The sequence below is a fragment of the Macaca thibetana genome, chromosome 11 (genome assembly GCF_024542745.1).
Source record: "Macaca thibetana thibetana isolate TM-01 chromosome 11, ASM2454274v1, whole genome shotgun sequence".
Classification (NCBI taxonomy): Eukaryota; Metazoa; Chordata; class Mammalia; order Primates; family Cercopithecidae; genus Macaca; species Macaca thibetana.
The window spans coordinates 6,295,015-6,318,056 of record NC_065588.1 but is presented as its reverse complement, the minus strand read 5'-3'; the positions used below and the strand labels follow the sequence as shown (position 1 = coordinate 6,318,056).

At 51.9% G+C, this 23,042-nt stretch overlaps 1 protein-coding gene across 2 annotated transcripts in view; it reads right to left on the bottom strand.

The window, feature by feature from the left end:
* Nucleotides 1–20,774, bottom strand: part of CD9 (CD9 molecule) — a 38,304-nt gene extending 17,530 nt beyond the window's left edge. The window contains exon 1 of one of the 2 annotated variants that reach the window (XM_050747514.1): nucleotides 20,664–20,774. Coding sequence is in view for 1 of the 2 variants with exons in the window: in XM_050747513.1 (XP_050603470.1) it covers nucleotides 20,173–20,238 (66 nt within the window). In the remaining variant the exon portion in view is untranslated. Of the gene's footprint in view, nucleotides 1–20,172; nucleotides 20,436–20,663 lie in introns of those variants that run through there. The other variant, XM_050747513.1, reaches the window with a different exon arrangement.
* Nucleotides 20,775–23,042: the final 2,268 nt, after the last annotated feature.

Below are 23,042 nucleotides of genomic sequence, written 5' to 3'. Positions count from 1 at the left end.
CGCCTCTCTCCCAACCCGAAAGAGGCCGCAAGTCTTAAGACTTTTGCTGAATCCTCATGTTTCGGGATCCCGCAGCAGCTGACACCACTGAACCCTGCCTCCTCCTTGTCTGCTCCTTAGATGAACCTCTCCAAGTTTCCTGAGTTAAGCCTCATGCATTGTGCCTCTGCTAGTACAAGTCCCTCCTCCTCCTGGAATGCTATCGTGGTCACCTAAGCCAAGCCTGCTGCTTCCCCACCCATTTTCCCCCACTCCTCCAAGCAAAAGGCAAATGCAATCCCTGAGCAAGCCAAGCACATGGGCAGGCCAGTGTCGCCTCCGTCCTGTCCTCTCCAGCATCCGCGCTTCGCGCACTCTGCTCTTCCTCTATCTGGGGCTTGCCTCCTGTCTCAGCAGAGCACAAGCTCTCTGAGGTCCAGGGGACCTGAGTCATTCTTTTATCTCCTCTGCCCCATACATGCTTTGGACGGATGGTCGTTAGTAAATAATTACTCCATGAATGAATGACTACTTCAGTGAAAAATTATCTGAAACCCACCCAGATCTCCTCTCCTGTATCCTCTTCATTTGGACCAGATTCCTTTCCCACCAGGCCTTTTATCCAGATCCATCTTCTAATGTCTCATAAGAGTCAGAAACCACAAAGAGGCCGGGCACGGTGGCTCACGCCTGTAATCCCAACACTTTGGGAGGCCGAGGCGGGCGGATTGCCTGAGGTCAGGAGATCGAGACCATCTTGGCTAACACGGTGAAACCCCGTCTCTAATAAAAATACAAAAAATTAGCCGGGCGTGGTGGCGGGTGCCTGTAGTCCCAGCTACTTGGAAGACTGAGGCAGGAGAATGGCGTGAACCCGGGAGGCAGAGCTTACAATGAGCCAAGATCACGCCACTGTACTCCAGCCTGGGTGACAGAGTGAGACTCTGTCTCAAAAATAAAATAAAATAAAATAAAAATAAACGAAACCACAAAGAACAATTATTTGCCCAGAGAAAATACTAAGGAAGACCCATGAAGGTTGGTTGGGGAATATTTGGGGAATGACAATGATTTCTCTGTTGGTGAAACATGTCCCAATGTGACTTATGGGCAAATCCTTATACAGACTTTTGAAAACCAAGTTTATAAAAAGCCCATGCAGGCTGGGTGCAGTGGCTCATGCCTGTAATCCCAGCACTTTGGGAGGCCAAGGCGGGCGGATTGCTTGAGGTCAGGAGTTCGAGACCAGCCTGGCCAACATGGTGAAACCCCGTCTCTACTAAAAATACAAAAATTAGCTGTGTGTGACAGTGTGTGCCTGTAATTCCAGCTACTTGGAGGCTGAGGCAGGAGAATCACTTGAACCCAGGAGCCAGAGGTTGCAGTGAGCCGAGATCGAGCCATTGCACTCTGAGCTGGGTGACAGAGCGAGACTCCGTCTCCAAAAACAACAACAACAACAACAAACAACCCATGCATTGCTGTCCTCAGTCTTTATCTGCAATTCTGCCAGCACCCCTATCCCTCAAAGGAGTCCAGTCCAACACTGTCCTGGTCATCCCTTGCCACACCCACTCACCACTGAAAGCACAATTCACCAAAGGCTCCCACGCAAAGATGAGAATTTCAGTGACTCACACTGCAAAATCTTGCTGCAGGGACAGGTTCAGAAATCTTACACCGAAACACACACCTGGAGTCGAAGGAAACATTTCCAATTTCAAAGGAGGATTAAACAAAAAACATCGAAGTGTAATGGAGCTTAGGGGCACCTGGCTGCTCTGGGGACCCTATGCCAAGTGTGCAAAACCAGTTCCAGTTAGAACCTGGGGAGGTTTGTATGTACAGCCTGGCTTCCTGAAGGAAATTCTTGAAGTAAGTGTGCTGAAAAGGGGAAGGTAAGCCAGAGGAAGAGGAAAAGAGCAGTGGGTTGAATGAAGAAGGTGGTTTCAGTGAGGGGGAGGGCGTACTGCATACCACTTCCCCAGGTGGGAGAAGCCAAGTTTGCCTATGGGACAAATCCTACTTGAAAGAAGAATCCTTTGTAGGCAAACAAACTGGGTGCTCTTGGCATGGGCCCCCTTTTCCTCCAGGTCCCCTCTTCTGTAATATGACCTGACTGGCCATACTCTTTGTTTTTTTTTTTGAGACAGGGTCTCACTCTGCCACCCAGGCTGGAGTGCAGTGGTGTGACCATGGCTCACGGTAGCCTCGACCTCTCTAGGCTCAGGTGATCCTCCCACCTCAGCCTCCTGAGTTGCTGGGACTACACGTGTGCACTACCATGCCCGGCTAATTTTTAAAATCATTTCTAGAGATGAAGTTTCCCCATGTTGTCCAGGCTGGTCTCGAACTCCTGGGCTCAGCAGATCCACCCACCTTGGCCTCTCAAAGTGCTGGGATTACAAGCATGAGCCACTGTACCCAGCCCATTTTTTAAAAAGGATACAATATTTGTTACGCTTCCTCTATTCAGCTGTCTTGGAAAGCCCAGAAAATGGGGAGCAGATCATTGTTCACGGTGGTTTCTCGCTGAGGACTGCCTCAGCCTTGAGGTGGCCACATCTACCACTTTGGGAGGGGTTGGAGGTGGGCAGTGGTGAGTGGATGGAGTCCAGGAAGGAGGGATAACTTTCTTCCCAACTTCCCATTGTCCTCCTGGAAAAGCAGTGGCTACTTGGTTACTCTGCTGAGCCCATGGTCAAAATGATACACAATTTTCAGCAAGGGACAGGTGGCTTAATAGAAAGAATAGTGAGCTGTTACCTGCACAGCTGTACCACCTAGGGCCTGGTTCTATATGGGGTGGGCATCAGAATTATCTGGGGAAATACTTTATTTTGAGACAGGTCTCAATCTGTCACCCAGGCTGGAGTACAGTGGCACAATCTCGGCTCACTGCAACCTCTGCTTCCCGGACTCAAGCGATCCTCCTACTTCAGTCTCTCAAACAGCTGGGAACACAGGTGGAAGCCACCATACATGGCTAATTTTTTTTTTTTTCCATACTTTTTTTGTAGAGACAGGGTTTCACCATGTTGCTCAGGTTGGTCTCGAACTCCTGAGCTCAAGCAATCCACCCACCTTGGCCTCCCAAAGCACTGGGATTACAGGTGTGAGCCATGGCGCCCGGCCTACCTGGGGGATTTCTAAACATGCACCTGCCTCAGCAATCCCAGGGGACTTTTTGTGCTCCCCGGGATTCTACTGCACACCTCTGTTGAGAATGACTGGACGGTGACGGATATAAACTTGGGCTCTAATTCTGGCACTGCTACCTAGGAGCGCTCTGACACTACACACTTTCCTCAGCTTCTCTGAACGTTACAGTCTTCATTTGCGAAAAAATACACGATGATACCTGTCCTGCCTTCAACACAGGTTGAGGGCGAGGATTAAATAAAGTGATGCATTTAAAACATTCTGAAAACTGTGAAGTGTTACAGCCAGCTGGATTCCATAGGGGAAAAAAAAAATGACAATAATAATAAACCTTGAGAAAGACGTGAGGTGACAGTGGGGCAATTCATGGGCCTTCTGTGGACGGCTGTTGTGTCCTCCTGTGATCGGAGAAGGCGGCTGGGTGGCAGCGGGGGAATTTAGGACACTGGGGTTCTGTTTTCTGGTTTCTGTGGGAGTCTGTGTGAGCGCTGGGTAGCGGAGGAAAATGGATAAATTTATCCGCTTCACACCCGCAAACTGCCATCCAGAGCTCCACTAAGACTGGATGGGAATGGCCAAAGAAAAGTGGGGAAGGAAGGCTTAAGGGAAACTGTTGGCTCAGATTTTAGGCTTCTGCCCTTCCTCGGATCACAAACTGCTTCCGTGGGCAAATTAACCCTTCTGAAAGGAGTTATTACAGCAGCAGATAACAGAGAGGGAGCGGATTTTCCTGGGTTGGGCAGGAAAGAAAACCTTGGCCTCTTTATTACCCTCCTTCAGTCAGATGCTTGTCAGCCCTGGTTTTTGTTTTTGTAATCTACTCAACTTGGGAGACCATTAGTCATAGTTGTCCATGGCACCCAGGAAGTAAGTAACACACCAAATATTGGGGATGCAAGCTTCCCCCAGTAGCAGTTTTCCAGACCCCAAAATACCAGTCACGCTTTAAGAAAGCCACAGAAGTGGAGATAGCCCTCTGTGTTCGCACAGACTTCAACATTTAAAAACAAGTCAGGCCACCCAGACCTGTGGGCTCTGGGCCTCACCCATCTCCATGGCAACCTTGGCTCACTACTGCATGCCAAGCCTTGGATGGGCTGATTCACTCCTCAGGAAGGCGGGCCAGGCAGTCCCAGCAAGAACAAACAGGATCCCGATGCCCACAACCTCCTCCAACCCTGTGTCCTCCTCCCCCACCTCCAAATGAAGGCTGGGGCTGTTGTCTTTGGAATGGCAAAGCCACTTGGGCAGGACTAGAGGCCTTGGGGTGCTCCCTTATCCAGCCCCACCACACAGTAAACACCAGCAACAAGAAAACCGAACTCCGCTGTAATCAGCAGAAAAAACCGCTGCGACTTGCTCTCCTTAAGCATCACAAGTAAACTACTGTGACAGTTCATGGTGGAATTTCTACATGACAACAGGGCATATTACTAACTTTAGTTTTACTACAGCTAAGTTGAAAAGCCGCAGAGATCACAGCCCTAGAGAACCTGAGTTCCCTTTTGCATGTATGACTGGTTGGTCAGGCACATCCTGGGGGGCCATCTCTCCTCTTTAGACAACTCTGCTCTTGGGACTTCTACCGAGCTCCTGTCTGAAGGCAGTGCTCAAATCTTCAGAAATTCTTATCCTCAAAGGCAACCCAGGAAACTCTTCTCTATGCCAGTCCAGCAGCTCTCAAAGTGACCCCAGACCAGCAGCAGGATGACCCAGGAACCCAGACAGGCAAATTCACAGTTCCCTCCTAGACCCACTCAGTGAAACGGGTGGGACTGGGCCTGCACTCTGTTTTCCAGCACCTCCCCAGGTGACTCTCATCAGGCTCAAGTTTACGAACCACTACTCTAGGCCTTCGTTTACACACCAACAATCAGGAAGGACAGAGAAAAGCTCTCTCTGGGGGTTCTGAACCCAGATAATAGCTTTCTAAATGCCAGTGCCGAAAAGCCTGAGGTGTGGATGGGAGGTGTGAGCTTCCTCTGAGCTGGAGGCACTTCTCGTGTGTAAGGGAGAGCTCACCGCCCAGCCCGACGAGGGAGCAGGACTGGACCCTGCTGCTTTACACTCCCATCTGGAGAGTGGAGGCTCAAATGCTCTAACCAGCACTGTGAAGCCACGGGGAGCGCACCTGGGGTCACCTTGGAACCGCGGCATGGTGACCATTAAGGGTAAGGATACAGGGAGGTGGGAAGGCAGGAAGAGTTAAGAAAGGGGAGATAGTGGCTGGACAGCTCTGTGCTGAAACTACTGGGCCAGGAAGTCATGGTAAAGGGCTCCAGTTGGAACCTGCATTTAGCTCCCAGTTCACCCAGGCCCTGCCTGTGTGAACTCTCCTCTGGTAACAGGCAGGCCCTGATGACTCAGTGGGCCCGTGAGAGGCTCCCACAGCCTGCAGCCGGGCACTCGTGGTAAGATCCTCCCCGCTGAATTCTGCTGAATCCTCCCCGCTGAATCCTCCCTGCTGAATTCTGCTCCCTAGGCCAGCCCACTGTTATGCATGACACTGGACTTCTCCTCAAACCTTCCAGAACTCTAGAAAAACATTTGTTTTCAAAAGAATACACTCAGAGGCTGATGGTCAGGCCTGTAATCCTAGCACTTTGGGAGGCTGAGGGGGGTGGATTGATTGAGCTCAGGAGCTGGAGACCAGCCTGGGCAATACGGTCAAATCCCATTTCTACTAAAAAATACAAAAAATTAGCTGGGCATGGTGGCACACGACTGTAGTTCCAGCTACTTGGGCGGGGGGGGGTGTGGGGGGGGTGGCTGAGGCAGGAAGGAGGATGGCTTAAATCCAGGAGGTCGAGGCTGCAGAGAGCTGAGATGGCACCACTGTACTCCAGCCTGGGTGACAAAGTGAAACCCCCATCCAAAAAAAAAAAAAAAAGAGGCTGATGGTCAAGTCTAGGTTTATCTAGCTTAGGGAAAATAAAGAACACCATAGTAGCAATTTCACAGTAGGAGTTACTATGTACAAGGACCCACGCGCCCGCCACATTACAGGAGGTGGTTTATGTACTGTCTCTCACTGAATCCTCTCATCGCCCTCATTTTATGGATGAATCAGGCTCAGAGATTTTAAGCAACTCACTCAAAAAGACACAGCCAAGAAGAGGCAGAGCTCAAACGGAACCAGCTCCATATACACAACTCAAAGCTATGCTCTTCTCAATGTGCGGTGCTTCCTCACTGGCCGGGGGTGACCGGGAAAGATGCCAATCCCTGAGAAATCTTCTTGGGGGACAAGTGGGAGGCTTGGACATATTGAATTTGGCAAAATGCTCTGACTTAAACCTTAACCTGGTGACAGGGTTTCCCTGCCTGCTGCAGCCTGACAACAAACGCTTTCGATTCAGGGTGTTGACCCTGGCCTAGGGGAGGGCCAAGAGGGAGGGAGGGAAGATGCCGACCAGTAGCTTCTCCCTTGGGTTTGTTCTTGTCTCCCTCCACTGAGGCTGGGAGAGGTGGTGGTCCCTGGGAAGCTGCACCCTCAGGTGCTACCTTCCTTCCACTTCCTATGCCCGGTGTCTACACAAGCAATGGTGACTGTGGCTCTGCATCTCTCTGGGACCTGGTTTCTGGGTGTGGGTGTTCTAGGTGTCCAGAAAACTCTACATGTGAAGAATCAACTTCCTTTTGGGACGCACAAGGAGTGAACTGAAGGAGAAGCATTGAGGCCACCCTTCTTGGTATGGATATGAAGTAGATTTTCCTTCAATTTCCACTGTAAATCAATTTCCAAGTTGAGCTCCACAAAGCGAGTCTCTGCCAATGGGGCATTCTTACAGGCGTTTCCAGCAAAGTGCAAAACGGATTCTCCTTTTTCTCCGTCTTCCCCAAACTGGGGACGTCTCAGAAATGAGTGTTTTATAGACAGATGGAAAGATACGTCCTCCAATTTGTGTTTGAGAGGGAGAAAGACGGGAGGTAGATTTCAGCTTTGAGTCATCTTGTGTGATGTGGTTTCATGAACTGAAGTGAGAAAATATGGATGAATATGAACATTTAGACAACCTCAATCTGTGAAAAATGTTAAGGAGGGGTACCAGTAACAGCAACTACAGCAACAGCAGCAGAAGCTAACACAGGAGCTCTGCCTGTGAGCCAGGCCCATATAACAGCTTTCCATTACATATCCCATTAGTCCCAGTAACAAGCATAAGACGCTGGTTGTATTATTACCTTCATTACACAGATAAGGAAAGTGAGGCTTAAGGAGAGTCACTAATTTGCTGTCTCCCCACGGGAATCGGCGTCTCTATCACGACAACTCCCTGCCTGCTCCTGGCCCACTCCCTGCAACCCCAGCAATGTCCCTGGGTCATAAATGGCCCCTGCTATTATATGTCGCTCTTTTACACCATAAGGGCAGGCTGGGGAGAGGAGTCCACCCACACACTTAAACCCAACATTTCATGACAAGCCAGGTCCCTGGGGAGGCCAACTTCTGCCTTCTGTGGCCATTTAGTGCTCTGGACACTTGGAAGATTACGGTCCCTACCCCACAACCCATACAATTCAACATAAAAAAAGTTGAACTTGTAAGATAAAGCTCAAAAAAGTGCCCATTTCCCTGGATTCCTTGAGCTACCTGCATTGTTGGTGTCCTAAGCGCATGCTTAACCTGCCTACTGACTCTGTGGCCTCCCTTTCCAAGGGTGCTAATGCAGCTGGGGGGGCTCCTGGGTGGAAGGGGGAAGGTGACCCTAGACAGTTACAGCCTGGGGGTGCCACCACCTTGCTATGCCTGGCTCAATTGTGTGTAAATGTTCGAGCCTGGCCTCACGCTGGTACGGGGCATTACTTTACAGGAGAACATTCCCTATGGGAGCAACAGTAATGCAATGCATGAGAGTTTCCCCAGGGAGGAGGCTAGAATTACACTATAAGGCCCTGTTGCTCCTTCTGATTCTTAGTGGGCTGCTTTAGAGCCTGAAAGCTAGTTAGTATCATCCCTGTGAAAGATGAAGAAACAGACTCCGAGAGGTAAAGCGACTTGCCCATGGTCACAGAGCAGGCATGAGTGACCCAGCTGTCAGCACTCTTGCTCTGTCCCGTGCACAGCACATGCCATGCAGAGATCAGTTACCTGCTGGCCTGTCTCCTCCCTGATAGAAGGGAGACAGCTTGGTCCCCTCTCCAGGGTGTGGCAGAGGATGAGGAACTCCGTAAGCTTTTTCTCAGCATACCTTTCTGGAAATTAGGCAGCTACCTGGTCTGAACAAGTTCAAGAGTTAAGAAATCTTCCCTCCTTTCAAGGACAAAGTCAGCATCATTTAGAAATCTGGAGCCCTTCCTCTGCCCTGGAGAGGAGAAAAGCTTCAGCGAAGTGTGCTGGCGTTAGGATGTTGGGGCTGATTGGGAGGGAGGCCCCGGCCCAAGGTAACCTCTTTCTAAACAAGAAATCCCATTTCAAGTTTCCATTGCCTGCTTGCCAGACGCGTAGCATACGCTGGCCAGCCCATAAATCCCTTTTCCGCTGAAAGCAGGCATTCTGATCTTAACCAAAATCATCTGATGTGGGAGATTGTTTTGGATGTTTTGCTTTAAATTCCAGAATACCACACATTTGTTTTCCATTGTGTACGCCTCGCCGAGCTGTCTGGCGATGACTGCACACACACTTGCTGACACACTCTAGCCACTTGCAGCAGCTTGCTCTCATTCCATCTGCAGAGTTGGCCACCATGTGCGTGCGTGGCCCTGAGTGGTGGGAGATGCTCCTTCCTTGACAGTTTTCAAGCCATGCCATGTGGTGCCTGGAGTGGCAGGGTGGGTTAAAAGCACTTTCGGCCCCGCTTGGTGGAACGGCCCTCCTTTTCCAACATGGGATCTTCCAAGCCCCAAGCCAGCAAGGGAGGCCAAGATCCCCAAACTCTTGTCTAACTTATCACCTGCCCTACCCCTCTGCTAGGAGCTCCTTCTTCATATGAGGTCATCTAATTACTAGCAGCAAACACTCAAATATTTGCTATCTATGTTCCACACCCCACCCTAAGTACTTCCCTGGAACTATTTAATTTTCACAATAGGCCCGCCAAGTAGGTAATATTATCTTCTATTTTTTAGACGAAAAAAACTGGGGCACAAAAGTTAAGCTCCTCAACTGAGATCACAGGGCAAGTAAGTGGCAGAGTTAGAACTTGAACCCAGAATGTAAGTGGCAGAGTTAGAACTTGAGCCCAGAATGGTCTGACTGCAGAGCCCACATTCTTAATTACTTTGCTAAGCTGTTTGTGTTTTTGATCCATTTCTTCTATTCTGAAGCCAGAATTTTTTCCTTTTGCCCATTCTCCCCCCATTCATATCTAATCCCATTTCAAAGTGGTGTTTTCCATCCTTAAAGGCCCCAAGGGAGTCCATCTGCACAGGAAGGAAGGCAGCTTGCAGATGCCCGCCTCCTCCCCGATAGCAAGGCAGCTGCAGTGGCCACCTGGGCTGGAGGTGCCACCTACACCTGGCCTCACTCGGGGGCGGTGGGGGGAGTGGGCACTCAACGAACAGAGTCTAGAAAAACAGCCGGTGCTTCCTCTTCCTGGCCTTTGGCCTGAGAGCTTCAGCCACACCCTTGGTTCTACTGGTCATATAGTCAGCGTGGACAGAGGCAGCGCTCTGGGAAAGGATTCTCCAGGGCAACTCGCACACCCTCCTCTCCCGCTGGCTGCACTGTTGCAGCTGCCTATTGGCATTGTGTCCATAGACGGGGCCGCAGCCCGTTCAGTGGCCATGGTCCTTCCAAACCCCGTGGAAACAGCCCCAGAGTGGGACCCGGAGCCTCTGCCCTTCCCCAGAACCATCCTCAGCAAAGGGCAGAGGAACAAGATGACATCAGCACAGGCCTCTGTGTTATAGCCCTGAGCACGAGCTCTCAAGACACACCCCAGAGTCCTAAAGGAGAGTGACAGCTTCCCATGACAAAGAAGGCCAAAGTGTCCCTCCTCATCCTGGAAAAGAATCTCATTTCTATTTGAAATGAGCAGTCGCAGCTGGGCGCAGCGGCTCAGGCCTGTAATTCCAGCACTTTGGAAGGCCGAGGTGGGCATATCACCTGAGGTCAGCAGTTTGAGACCAGTCTGGTCAACGTGGCGAAACCCCATCTCTACTAAAAATACAAAAATTAACTAGGCATGGTGGTACATGCCTGTAATCCCAGCTACTCGAGAGATTGAGCCTGGAGAGTCGCTTGAACCCAGGAGGCAGAGGTTGCAGTGAGCTGAGATTGTGCCACTGCACTCCATCCAGCCTGCGCAACAGAACGAGACTCCGTCTCAAAAAAAAAAAAAAAGAAAAGGAAGAAATTAGCAGTCTGGGTCTCTAAAGGGTTGTATGTCTTAGGGAGCCAGGGCTACACTTTGACTAGAGTGGAGGAAAGGAGAGTATGAAGAGATTTTCTCAGGCTTGTAGACAGGAAGCTTTAAAACATCTGAGCTTAACAGTAATAAACTTAAATCCACAGCCCCACATCGCGAGAAAGAAGATGTTTACATTGCACCATGGAGAGCAGGAGGAATATGTCTTAGTGGGAAGGGCCTCCTGTCTCTAGGAATGGGGCTGCTGAGGGAGGTATGGACGACTCCCCACTTGGAAAACATCCAATGGAGTTGGGCATGAATCTGGGGTGTGTATGCACACTAGTGCACCACAACTGCCCACCTAGAAGGGAAGACATGACGTGGATTCAAACACCAGACTTCTATTGACTTGAAAAGCTACGATGAGCCTGGTGCGGTGGCTCACAAAGTCCTGTAATCCCAGCACTTTGGGAGGCAGAGGTGGGTGGATCACCTAAGGTGAGGAGTTCGAGACCAGCCTGGCCAACATGGTAAAACCCTGTCTCTACTAAAAATACAAAAATTAGCCGGGCATAGTGGTTCATGCCTGTAGTCCCAGCTACTCGGGAGGCTGAGGCAGTAGAATCACTTGAACCTGGGAGGCGGAGGTTGCAGTGAGCCAAGATCATGCCACTGCACTCCAGCCTGGGTGACAGAGCGAGACTCTGTCTCAAAACAAACAAACCAACAAACAAACAAATGACAAAAAAAACAAGGATGAGTTCACAAATACTATGATTTTGCTGATCTTTTCATCTAGAGTTTTAATAAATCAGTACACTATATTATTATACTATAGACTCAATCAACTTAGATTTAAAAGAAATTAAACTACGCGCCTGTAATCCCAGCACTTTGGGAGGCCGAGGCGGGCGGATCACCTGAGGTCAGGAGTTCGAGACCAGCCTGATCAACATGGAGAAACCCTGTCTCTACCAAAAATACAAAATTAGCTAGGTGTGGTGGTGGGCACCTGTAATCCCAGCTACTCAGGAGGCTGAGGCAGAAGAATCGCTTGAACCCAGGAGGCGGAGGTTGTGGTGAGCTGAGATGGCGCCATTACACTCCAGCCTGGGTGACAAGAGCGAACTCCATCTCAAAAAACAAAACAGGCTGGGTGCGGTGACTCACGCCTGTAATCCCAGCACTTTGGGAGGCCTAGGCAGGCGGATCATGAGGTCAGGAGATCGAGACCATCCTGGCTAACACGGTGAAACCCCGTCTCTACTAAAAATACAAAAAACTAGCTGGGCGCAGTGGCAGGCGCCTGTAGTCCCAGCTACTCGGGAGGCTGAGGCAGGAGAATGGCATGAACCCGGGAGGCGGAGCTTGCAGTGAGCCGAGATTGCGCCACTGCACTCCAGCCTGCGTGACAGAGAGAGACTCCATCTCAAAAAAAAAAAAAAAACCCCAAAATCCTAGAATAGGTTTTGAATTAATAAATTCATAATTAATAAAACTGCCTTATTATGGTATTTTTAGCCTTGGTCAAGGATCTTCTCCTATGCCCATGTGTTGTGTTGTTTCTGCACTTGGATAATAACACACAGCTCAGACTAGGAGTGTCAGCAAGGGACTGGCACTTGAAGCTGTGAAGCTCGGTTCCGAGGTGGGGGCTTGGCAGGAGCCACCAGCTGCTCACCCTACCCAGCGGTGTTCACTGGAAACTTGGATGTGCATTGGGTAAGCTCTGAAGGGTTTCTTTTCTTTTCTTTCTTCTTTTTTTTTTTGAGATGGAATTTTGCTCTTGTCACCCAGGTTGGAGTGCAGTGGCACAATCTCAACTCACCGCAACCTCCACCTCCTGGGTTCAAGCGATTCTCCTGCCTCAGCCTCCCCAGTAGCTGGGACTATAGGCGCACGCCCCCACACCTGGCTAATTTTGTATTTTTAGTAGAGACAGGGTTTCTCCATGTTGGCCAGGCTGGTGTCAAACTCCAGACCTCAGGTGATCCACCTGCCGCGGCCTCCCAAAGTGGTGGGATTACAGGCGTGAGCCACCGCGCCCGGCCTGAAGGGTTACTTCTCTAACAGAGCTCACAAGAGCCACCATTTCTTCCCGCGGGCACAATGCCTGGCAAAAGGATTGAACAGGAAGGGCCCTGAAGACCCTGGTTTCTGATTTTTCTCCAAGTCAGTAGTCCCCAAACTTCTCTCCACAGGGACCTTCTCTGGAATCACATTAATCCGGGCCCTTTTCCAAGTCAGGCTGCTTTGCCTTTCCCAGTTACTCAACCAGGCTGCTTCTCAACTCCTCGGGAGTCTAGCTCCCCAATTGATCCCTCCTGAGACATGCCTCCTTTCTTAAAGTCCTCAGAAGACAAGCCTTTCCATCTGCACTCGGAGGGAAGGAGAAGAGAGACGGACCGCCACGCTTCCTGAACAAAGACGAAGCACCAAGCTATGGGAAAAGCTAAGCGAAGAGGCCTAACCTGGCTGGAAGATCATAAAGTTGCATTTTTTGTGTGGACTGGAAATACAGAGCACTCATTAAACTAACCGAGAGTGAAAACCACTCCTTGGGCAATGATTAAGCTGAGAGTCAGAGGGATGGGTGGGAGGCCAGTTGTCCCATCTGAGCTGCACTGGATTACCAGGGAATTTAGGGTTTCTCATGCCTTCCACAAAGTCCCCTGTTATGCCCCCATTGCAGCCCCCAGGAAACGGTGAGGCAACCTGCTTCTTATGGCCGAAATACGGGACTCAGGACAGAGCAGGGGTTGTCTGGAAACTGAGGGAGAAAAACCAATACGGAGAGTTTATAGCAAGAGTTCAGGCTGGGCGTGGTGGTTCACATTTATGATCCCAGTGCTTTGGGAGTCCGAGGCTGAAGGGCTGCTTGAGACCAGGAGTTCAAGACCAGCTTGGGCGACAGAGAGAGACCCTCTCTCTACAAAAAAATTAGCCGGGTATAGTGGTGTGTACTGTAGCCCCAGCTACTTGAGAGGCTGAGGCCGGGATTGTGTAAAGCCCAGGAGTTTGAGGCTGCAGTGAGCTATGATGGTGCCACTATACTCTGGCCTGGGCAACAGAGAAAAAGAATTATAAAAAAAAAAAAAGATGTCTGTGGGCCTCCAGAAACAAACATAACATTTTTCTGGAGGCAGGTCGTACAGATTCCAAGGAATTCCCTAAAAAGGAATTTCCCTAAAAAGGTTAAGATGTACTAGTCTAGGATGACAGGATATAGTATTTAAAAACTATCCACAACTAAGTATTTTTGGAGGGGTGGGGGGAAGGAAATTACCAGATAGATATAATTATTATAAAATTATCTCAAAAAAAATTATCTCATCTGGGGACAGGATGTTGCTTTCCACGGCTGCATGCCATCGCTTGATGGAAAATGAGAATGTCCCTGGACCAGCATGACTTTTTCTGTGGAATAAAACAGGCAAGTAATCTGCAGTCAGGCCTTAAAACATAAATTTAAGAAATGTAGACCAGGCACAGTGGCTCATTCCTGTAATCCTAGCATTTTGGGAGGCCAAGGCGGGTGGATCGCTTGAGCCTAGGAGTTTGAGACCAGCCTGGGCAACATAGTGAGATCCTGTGTCTACAAAAAAATTAAAAAGTTAGGTGGGTGTGGTGGCACATTCCTGTAGTCCCAGCTACTCAGGAGCTCAGACGGCTGAGGTGTGAGGATCGCCTGAGCTGGGAGGTTGAGGTTGCAGTGAACCATGACTGTTAACACTGCACTCCAGCCCGGGTGACAGAGTGAGAACTGTCTCCAAAAAAAAAAAAAAGAAAGAAAGAAATGTAGAAAGACCAGCCCCCGATCCCCAGCCCCCTCCCCCCTACTTTTTTCGTCTTCTGAATTTTCTTCCTAGTTGCAAAGGATTTTTCCCGCTCTCTGAGGCCAAGGGTCTGACGAGCTCTCACCCAGATTTTCAGACTCTTAACAACGAAGTTTTGCTCTTCTGTATGTACGGGGTAAAGCCTGTTTCTGCAAGGCTTTGGCTGAAAAGACCTGTGGTAGATGCAAATAAAGTCCCGCTGGCCCCAACCTGGGGGAGGGAGCAACACAGAACATAAACATGCAGCTTCCTCAAACTTCTCCACTCTCCTTTCCCCAGCTCCACACACACAGGTCTGTCTAGAACATGCTGCCAGTAGGACCACAGAAGCTGTGGCTGGGGTGACCTCAGGCCCCCTACCCTCACAGCCAGGCTCACCCAGGTGAGAACCACACCCAGGCAAGAACCATCAATGTTCGTGTTCTTTGTTTGTTTTTTTTTTTTTTTTTTGAGATGGAGTCTCGCTCTGTCGCCCAGGCTGGAGTGCAGTGGCCGGATCTCAGCTCACTGCAAGCTCCGCCTCCTGGGTTCACGCCATTCTCCTGCCTCAGCCTCCCGAGTAGCTGGGACTACAGGCGCCCGCCACCTCGCCCGGCTAGTTTTTTGTATTTTTTTTAGTAGAGACGGGGTTTCACCGTGTTAGCCAGGATGGTCTCGATCTCCTGACCTCGTGATCCGCCCGTCTCGGCCTCCCAAAGTGCTGGGATTACAGGCTTGAGCCACCGCGCCCGGCCAATGTTCGTGTTCTTTAGAAGAAAAGGCGCTTTTGTAAATCCAACGTATTATTAAGTTCCAAACCCAACCCTGCAACCAAGTCCAAAAGCTACGCCTCCTTATAAAATTGAACAGAACGGGAAAACAAAAACAAACAAACAAAAAAAGCAGACAAAACAAACACAGGACCCGTGTGTGTAAGGGGTGAGAAGGCTGATCTGCGAGCCCAGCAGCCGCAGAGAGCTCATCTCGAGTCAGTACTGGCAGGGCCCTGGGGAGCGCCGCTTATCAAAGCACTCCCAAATTCAGGCCGGAGCCAGCAGCTGCTTCCTCCGAACACAATAGAGCAGGGTCTGGAATGGTGCTGTGGGCCACGTTGAAAAGAAAGGGGTAGAAACCGTGAGTGTGAGCATGTGCAGAGGAATCCTTACCACCATCAAAAGATCGGGTCTTTGTTGTTCACACTCATTGTGGGTGCAGGGGAGAGACCATCAAAATTCTGGGCAAAGGATGCAGACACCTGGCCTCAGCTCACCTCTCCCCAAGCCTGCCAGCTTCGCCCCAGTGCAGGCTGTCTGGGCACTGGAGGTGGGAGCCATTTTATGCAACAGTCCCAGCAACTTACTTCTGGGGGAAAAGGCAGAACGTGGGGAGGGGCTTTTGCCGCTGCCACCCAACTTGTCCAAGCCCTGCCCAGATCCAGAATCCTGATCCTGAGGGTTTCTCTGACATGCGATTTTATTTTCAGAAGCGGGGCTCCCCCCGTAGCCAAATGAGCAGTAGCAACCCATGAAATGGAGTCGGGGTTTTGATGTACAGGACAAAAGCTGGCGCTGATACAGGAAGAGGCAGGGAGGCCGGTGTGTGGATGGCGAGGGTCCTCCTGGCCACACTTGCGGTTTAGACTTCCACACTAGAGAACTGCTCCCACCCTCCCCAGGGCCCCAATCCACTCTCCACTAGTGAGTAACAAGAGCTACCATTGGAAGACGCGTCTAGTGCAATCTACTATGCTAAGTGCGCTACACACATTCCCCATTTAACTCTCACAGCAACCCTGTGGGGTGGTCACCAGTCCCGTTTGGTGATGAGACACGTAACCCAGGATTGGTGCTTTGACCACTAGGCTAAGTACTAACGTATATGGGCAATGAACACAGAACTCCCTCAGAGAGAGACCCCAGCCAGGGTGAGGAGAGGGAACTGAGCGGTAACAGGAAAGAGAAGCAACAGCTGGGCTCTTGCTCCAGAGGTAAAGGCCAAGAAAAGCTGAATTTTGAGGACAAGCCTTGGTATCCATCTCCCATTTCCAATTCATGACTTGTATTTTGTTTATTATGTTATTATTTATAGATTTAGGGGACACGAATGTAGTATTGTTATATAGTGGTGAAGTCTGGGCTTTTAGTGTGACCATCACCAACATAGCATGCATTGTACCCAACACTGGTTCCTATTTTGGGTGTGTGGGAAAGTCCTATTGCTGCATGTGGTGTGGGGAGGGGCGCTGGGTTCATAGACTGAGCCTGAAAGGACCTTTTGAGACCATCTGTTCCAAGCCATTGTTTTACAGATGAGGAAACTGAGGCTGAGAGCACAGAAGTGACCAGCCCAAGGTTTCAAAGTGAGTTGAGGACAGAGCTGGACTCACATCCAGGTCTTTGAATTCCCAGTTTAGGTCTCTGTGTTTCACACTAGCCTCCACTAGGTCCAGGGGATACGGTGTCTTGGAAAGAGACCCCCCAGACCCGCACTGCTATTTTCATTAGGGAGTGAGGGGTGAGAGACAGTAAGCAAAGGGGCTGAGGGAGGTGGGGAGGGGACTGGGCTCTCTCAGTACAGCCAAACCTTTCCCTCTTCTGCCCTAAGGAGTTCCTCCCCTCGTCTGACCAGAAAGAGGGCAGACATGCAAGTGTTAGACTGGACTGGCCCTAACCCTGGCTCCCATTTCAGCTGGAGATAAACACTTGCATTGTCTACCGCATGGACATCAGCGAGATGTTTCCCCTCTCAACTGGTTTTTAGGGGGTGGCCGGGCGGGCAGGGAGGTCTGAAGGAAATGTAGAAACCACCAAAATAGAGCCAGGAGGGCTGGTTCTGGAGGCGCTGGAAGAACAAACCGATTTGCTGGTTGGCTGTGGCCACCAGACCTGGGGAGGCCAGGCTGTGCAGAACGGGCCATCAGGCAGTGATCCACGGGGATGAGATCAGGCCAGGGAAGAGGCACAGCCCCCCAAGAACCATCCTACTCCACGGAGGCTGGCCTCTCTCTGGATGCCTGCTGGACACCCCCTGTCCGCATCCTCTTGTGTGAAGCACTGCTGGCCACTGGCCTCACAATTCCTGCTTTCCAAGGCCCACATCAGGTTCCAAATGCCAAGTTTATAAATGTCTGGTCTCAAGAGAGAAACGGATGTGGTGACAACATAATCACCCAAGCAGTTCCCTTGGGTTACAGTTTTCCTTAAGAGAGTTGTGGGAGCTTCATTCCACCCTTCTCCCGTTCCCGCTCAGCAGCCAAACCCAGTTGGGTGAAGTAACCTAGTTCTGAGACCACCCTGCCCCGTCATCTTGGATAAGTCACCTAACCTCCCTGGGAAATAGTTTCCTGATCGTCAGTATAGTGGGGACAATGCGTCCTGCTCTTGGTTACATCATGGGGCTAGAACAAGAAAGGCTCTAAAGACTAAGACTCTGCACAAGTGGACCGACCACAGTCTTCCTTTTCATTACATCATCTCCTAGGGATGAGGGCTTCGTCTCCATAGGGACCCAGATACCAGACAAATGAGCAGTAATTCAGGAAAGCATAGCTACTGCCCACCTTCCTGCTTCTGATGAAGATGGAAGAGGACAGAAGTAAGGGCCCCAGGAGTTGTAATACTGGCTCTGTCTCTGTGATCCTGGGTAAATCACCCCATCTCTCTTCCTCTGCTGCCTCACTATGGATAAGAGGGCTGGAATGTACGATCTTCAAGTCATTCCAAACATTTCCAGTGCGAGTGATTTCTGTTTCAGACTACATAGCTCATCAGCTGCACCTAGGCCGGGGCCAGGGGTAGGGGGCTCTGAATACGAGCGGGGTGGCAGGCTGAGGACAGTACGGACAGATTGCAGGCCAGCAGGCCACAGACAGAGTAGATACTACTGGCCGTGGGAGCCTCGCATCAGCTTCCTGCATATGCCATGGGGCAGATGGGGGTAGGGAGGCACACGGTGGCCGTCTGTGTTTCCCTGCAGTCCCAAACCTGGATGCAGTCTAGGCAGACAGCTGGGGACGAACCAACACAGGCAGGGAGAGACTGTACCTGGGAGGGGAGAGGAAAACTCCCAAAGGTCAAGGGTGGGTGAGGCCAGCTGCCTTCCCACATACTTTTCTGCTGCCAGGGATTGGTGAAAGGAAGAAGCTAAGCGTGGCAGCTGGCTGGTTGCTGGGGTGGGTAGCAACACAGGAGGAGAGGGGTGCCCACGGCCGGCAGGGTCTTCTTAAAGCAAGTCAAGGGTTGGGCAGGAGCACACCTACATGTTGTCCTCACTAGGGCGTGTGTTATGGTGACTGATGCACTAGGGGAGGTCAATCTCTACAAACTGGAAAATCTGTTCGACCACCCCTTCAGCTCTGGGGAGGAGTAAATCTTAGGAGATTTCCCTAAGGAGGCTTGTGGGGACCTCAGTGACCAGGGGAATAAGTACACTGTCTTTTTTTTTCTTTTTGAGACCGGGCTCACTGTGTCACCCAGGCTAAGTACAGTGGTGCAATCATGACTCACTGTAGCCTTGACTTCCCAGGTTCAAGTGATCCTCTCATCTCAGCCTCCTGAGTAGCTGGGACCACAGGTGCATGCCAACACGCCCAGCTGATTGTTTATTTTTTGTAGAGATGGGGTCTAATGCACTATGTTACTCAGGCTGGTCTTGAACCTGGATGAAAGCAATCCTCCTGCCTCAGCCTCCCAAAGTGCTGGGATTACAGGCATGAGCCACTGTGCCTGGCCAAGTGCACTTTTTCTGTTACAAGACTCTGGTGGCATGCACCTGTTTCTACATCCATCTTGAGAGTGGCACACAGACTATCTTCCTGCCTGCAGAGGGGCAAGTATTGTCATGCGTGTGTAGGGAATGTGGCTACAGAAACAAGGACACAAAGGTTTCCTATTCCTTGCTTCTGTCACCTCTCTGTCTTCCCATTTGTAGCGGCTGAGTGGCCTGCAGTGGGTGTCCCTGGAGCTCCTGGCCTCGTTGGCCTCTCCGGATGAACGTCCGCTCTGCGCCCTGCCTGGCCTTGGGTGGGCCGCCTGGGCTGGCGGGGAGGGGAGGGGGCAAGGCCAAGGCTGCCCTGGGCGGGCAGCTGGCTGGCACCTGATCTCTCCCGGAAATGCACACACAGGACTCATCCCACTAGAGGCGCAGATAGGTATCTGCCCTCTCCTCTCCTCTCCCCAGCTCCCAGAGTTCTCTCCAGTGAAGATACTTATCAGCCTTGAAAGAAATCAAGACAAGCTAGTCTTTCAGTAGCTGCCAGGGAGTTTGGCGCTCTCACGGTGGTTCAGAATCAAAGTCTGAGGGAACCGGGACCTGCGAGGTTCCTCCTCAAGGGTGGAGGAGCCCCCGACTCTCAGGGACTGGGTGCCGGGGCCGGACCCGCAGCCAAGGCACCCCTTCCGCTCCTGTGTAAAAGTGAGAGCAGCTCTTGGCTGAGCTCTCGCCGTGCCCGCACCCTCCCTTCCTCGCGCCCCCTACTACCTGGGAGACCCCACCCAGTCACGAGCCGCACTGCTCACCACAGTCCTCCTTGGCCCTGGCCCAAAGAGGGGTGCTCCGCTTCTCCCTGCCTTCCCCTCTGGCACTTGGAGGGGCTTGGGCTGGGAGCAGACACACAGCCCAGCTCAAATCCTAGGCGAGGGAAAGGGCTCAGGACCCGCCCGCACGCCCCATCCCAGGAGGGCCCGGCTCCCCACGCCCGCTGGGCGGTGGTGAGCCCCCACCCGAATGCGCCCGTCGCGGCCGTCCCGCCCGGCTCTGGACCCGGCCTTGGAGCCAGCTGGCAGCCGCAGGGCCCCCTCTCTTCCCGCCCGGTGCCTGCCCGGTGCCAGTGTCCAGGGTCACTGCCAGCACCCGCGGCCAGTGTCCGGGGTCCGCGAACAGGTGGCCCCTGAGTGGAGCGTGCGGCAGTCGCGCTCACTCACCCAGAAGATGAAGTTAAATCCGAACAGCAGGTATTTGATGCACTTGGTGCCTCCTTTGACCGGCATGGTGAGGGCTAACCTAGCCTGGGTCGAACGGGTGCGGGACTGAGGGGCGCGCGCAGCTGGGACAGGCGGGACCCGGGCTGGACACAGATACAGACAGCTGTGGGCTGGTCTCCGGCTGCACTTTTAAAAAGTGCCACTCCTTAGGGCGTGCGACCCGCTGCGGTGCGCATGTGCCGGGAAAAGCCGCCCCCACTCCCCCGCCGGCCACGCCTCCCGCCCCTTCGGCCCCGCCCCGTCGGCCCCGCCCGGGCCGCACCCCGCCCCCTGCCCCCGCCCAGGTCCGGCGTGTCTCGGCCCCAGCTGTCCGTCGGAGCCCGAGCCTCTCCCTGTTTCCCCGCCTAGTCGCCCTAACCCCCACCCGCCACCCCCCCCTCCTTCCAGCCGTCTTGGGGTCTTTCCAGGCAGCCACTCCCTGCCACTTTTACCGCGGACTTCTGTGGAGGCCTCGCCCTTCCGGTTCCCCCGGTTTGGTCTGGGCGCCCGACCCGGCTCTCTACTTTGGGAGACTCTCCCCGGGTCGTCCGGGTTAAAGGCCCCTTGTCCAAGGCCTGGTCCCGGAATGAGGGGCCCTTCTGCTTTGCGAGGATTTAAAGGGAAGCCGCCTGGCTTCATTTCGCCCTCGGCTGCCTCCTTGCAAGCCTTCGCTCGCTGGCCATACTTTTCATTGGGCACAGCATGTGGGGTAGGAGGAATTAGAAGCGCGCAGTCTGGGTGGGATGACAGATGGGAGGCTTTTGGAAGTCATTAGCAAGTACCTATCACCGAATGATAACATAGCTGAGGGCTGGGCAGTCCCCAAGCGCTTCCTGCACTTGAGGTTTAGTTGCCCCAGAGGGAAAAAGGGTTTGTAAACGGCCTCTGTTTTCTCTCTACTCCCCCACCCTCCCTCCTGCGTCTTTGGACGTGTTCGCTGCTGCCTTGGACTGCTCCAGATGCCAAGCTCGGAGCGCTTCTCTTCAGCTCACAAACTTTCTGTAGCTCTCCAGATTCAAGGACCTAAGTCGAAATGCCTCGTCCTGCCTTCCAGGCCCTGTGCAGAGCACTGATCTGACATCTCCCGGACCCAGAGCCCACCTCGCTCTCTGGCCGGCATGCGCGCTGGCTGGCTGGCCCTCCCCACGTCACTTGTAGGAATTCTGCGGGTCTTTAAACACTCCTTTCCTGATTCTCCGGAGTGGACGAGGAGAGTCCCCGTCCTTTGAAGTTCCAGAATCCCTTTGTATTATTTTCAAAATGAAGTTTCCTTTAGCGTCCTTTATTATTGCAAAAGCAAGATACAGTCATTACAGAAACAACCGAAATACCAAGAAGTAAAAGTAACAGAACTCAAAATTCTGCTCATCAGAAACAGCCACTGTTAGCACATTGCTGTTATTTTCCTGTTTATTATCATTAGACTTGTCTCATTGATTAAAAAACATTTTTCAGTATCTCTTAGGGTATTTCATCAGGGGTAGGAGCTGAAAAAAATGGATTAGCCCTTGTTTCTGCTCAGGGTCCAGTGTGGGAGGAGACAGGCAGCCAGACAATGGTTTGAGGGTGACAGGTGCAGTTACAGAGAGAGGCTTGGGGGCTGAGAGGCTAAGCAGAAGCCTCTGACCCAGACTGGGAAGTGATGCTGCAGAACCACAGGGAAAGTTGCTGCCAAGGGAGAATCCTGGGCAAAGGCTGGCACAGGGGCTGTCACGGGAGGTTTGTGGGGAGGTGAGAAAGAGCCTTGTGCTCCTGGACTTTGCACTCTGAGCATTAGGGGCCACCGAAGGGTTCAAGCAGGGGAATGGTTGGATCTGCTGTGTTTTCAGAGGTTCTCTGCTTGTGTTTTAGGTAGGTGGGTGGGGGAAGGCCGGAGGGGCAGGTAGGAAGCCCCTTGAGGATCAGGACCATTATTGGCATCTCAGGTCCTTGGCTCAGTGCTTTAGGGGATTGCATGGAAAATGGAGATGTTGGCCGGGCGTGGTGGCTCACGCCTGTAATCCCAGCGCTTTGGGAGGCCGAGGCGGGCGGATCACAAGATCAGGAGATTGAGACCGTCTTGGCTAACACGGTGAAACCCCCTCTCTACTAAAAATACAAAAAATTAGCCGGGCGCGGTGGCGGGTGCCTATAGTCCCAGCTACCCAGGAGGCTGAGGCAGGAGAATGGAGTGAACCCGTGAGGTAGAGCTTGCAGTGAGCCGAGACTGCGCCACTGCACTCCAGCCTGGGGTACAGAGCGAGACTCCATCACTCTGCCTCAAAAAAAAAAAAAAAAAAAAGAAAAAACAGAAAATGGAGATGTTGTATTTTGGGAGATGCAATTAGGTAATATGAGGGGAGCAGTGGGAGATGAAAGTTGAGCTAAGGACCAGGTGCAAATCTGCTAGGAGGCTGTGGAGTAGTTCAGGTGAGAGAAGTGAATGAAGGCGGGGCAATAGGATAAAGGCTGGAGAGGGCAGGGTAAAACCCCATGAGGTGTCAGGGCGGGAAGGGGAGGGAGAGATCAGAGGCAGAGCAGCAGAAGCTAGTAACAAGTAGGGGCACAGGGCATATCCCCAAGTCAATCTGAGTCCGGGAGGCTTCCCAGAGCAGAGGACATTGCAGCAGCTGACGACTTGGGAAGGTGGAGTCAGTAGTCAAAGTGGAGGAGGGAATTCCGAGCAGAGGGAACTGTATATGCAAAGACACAGAAGCAGGCAGCTGGCTGCACTGGGGACACTACCGATAGTGGTAGATGGGGAGGAAGGAGGACAAGGAAGGAGAGGCAGGGCCTAAACTGCACCTAATGCCAAGAGGACAAGCAGAGGAATTTTGGTGATGCTTGACTTT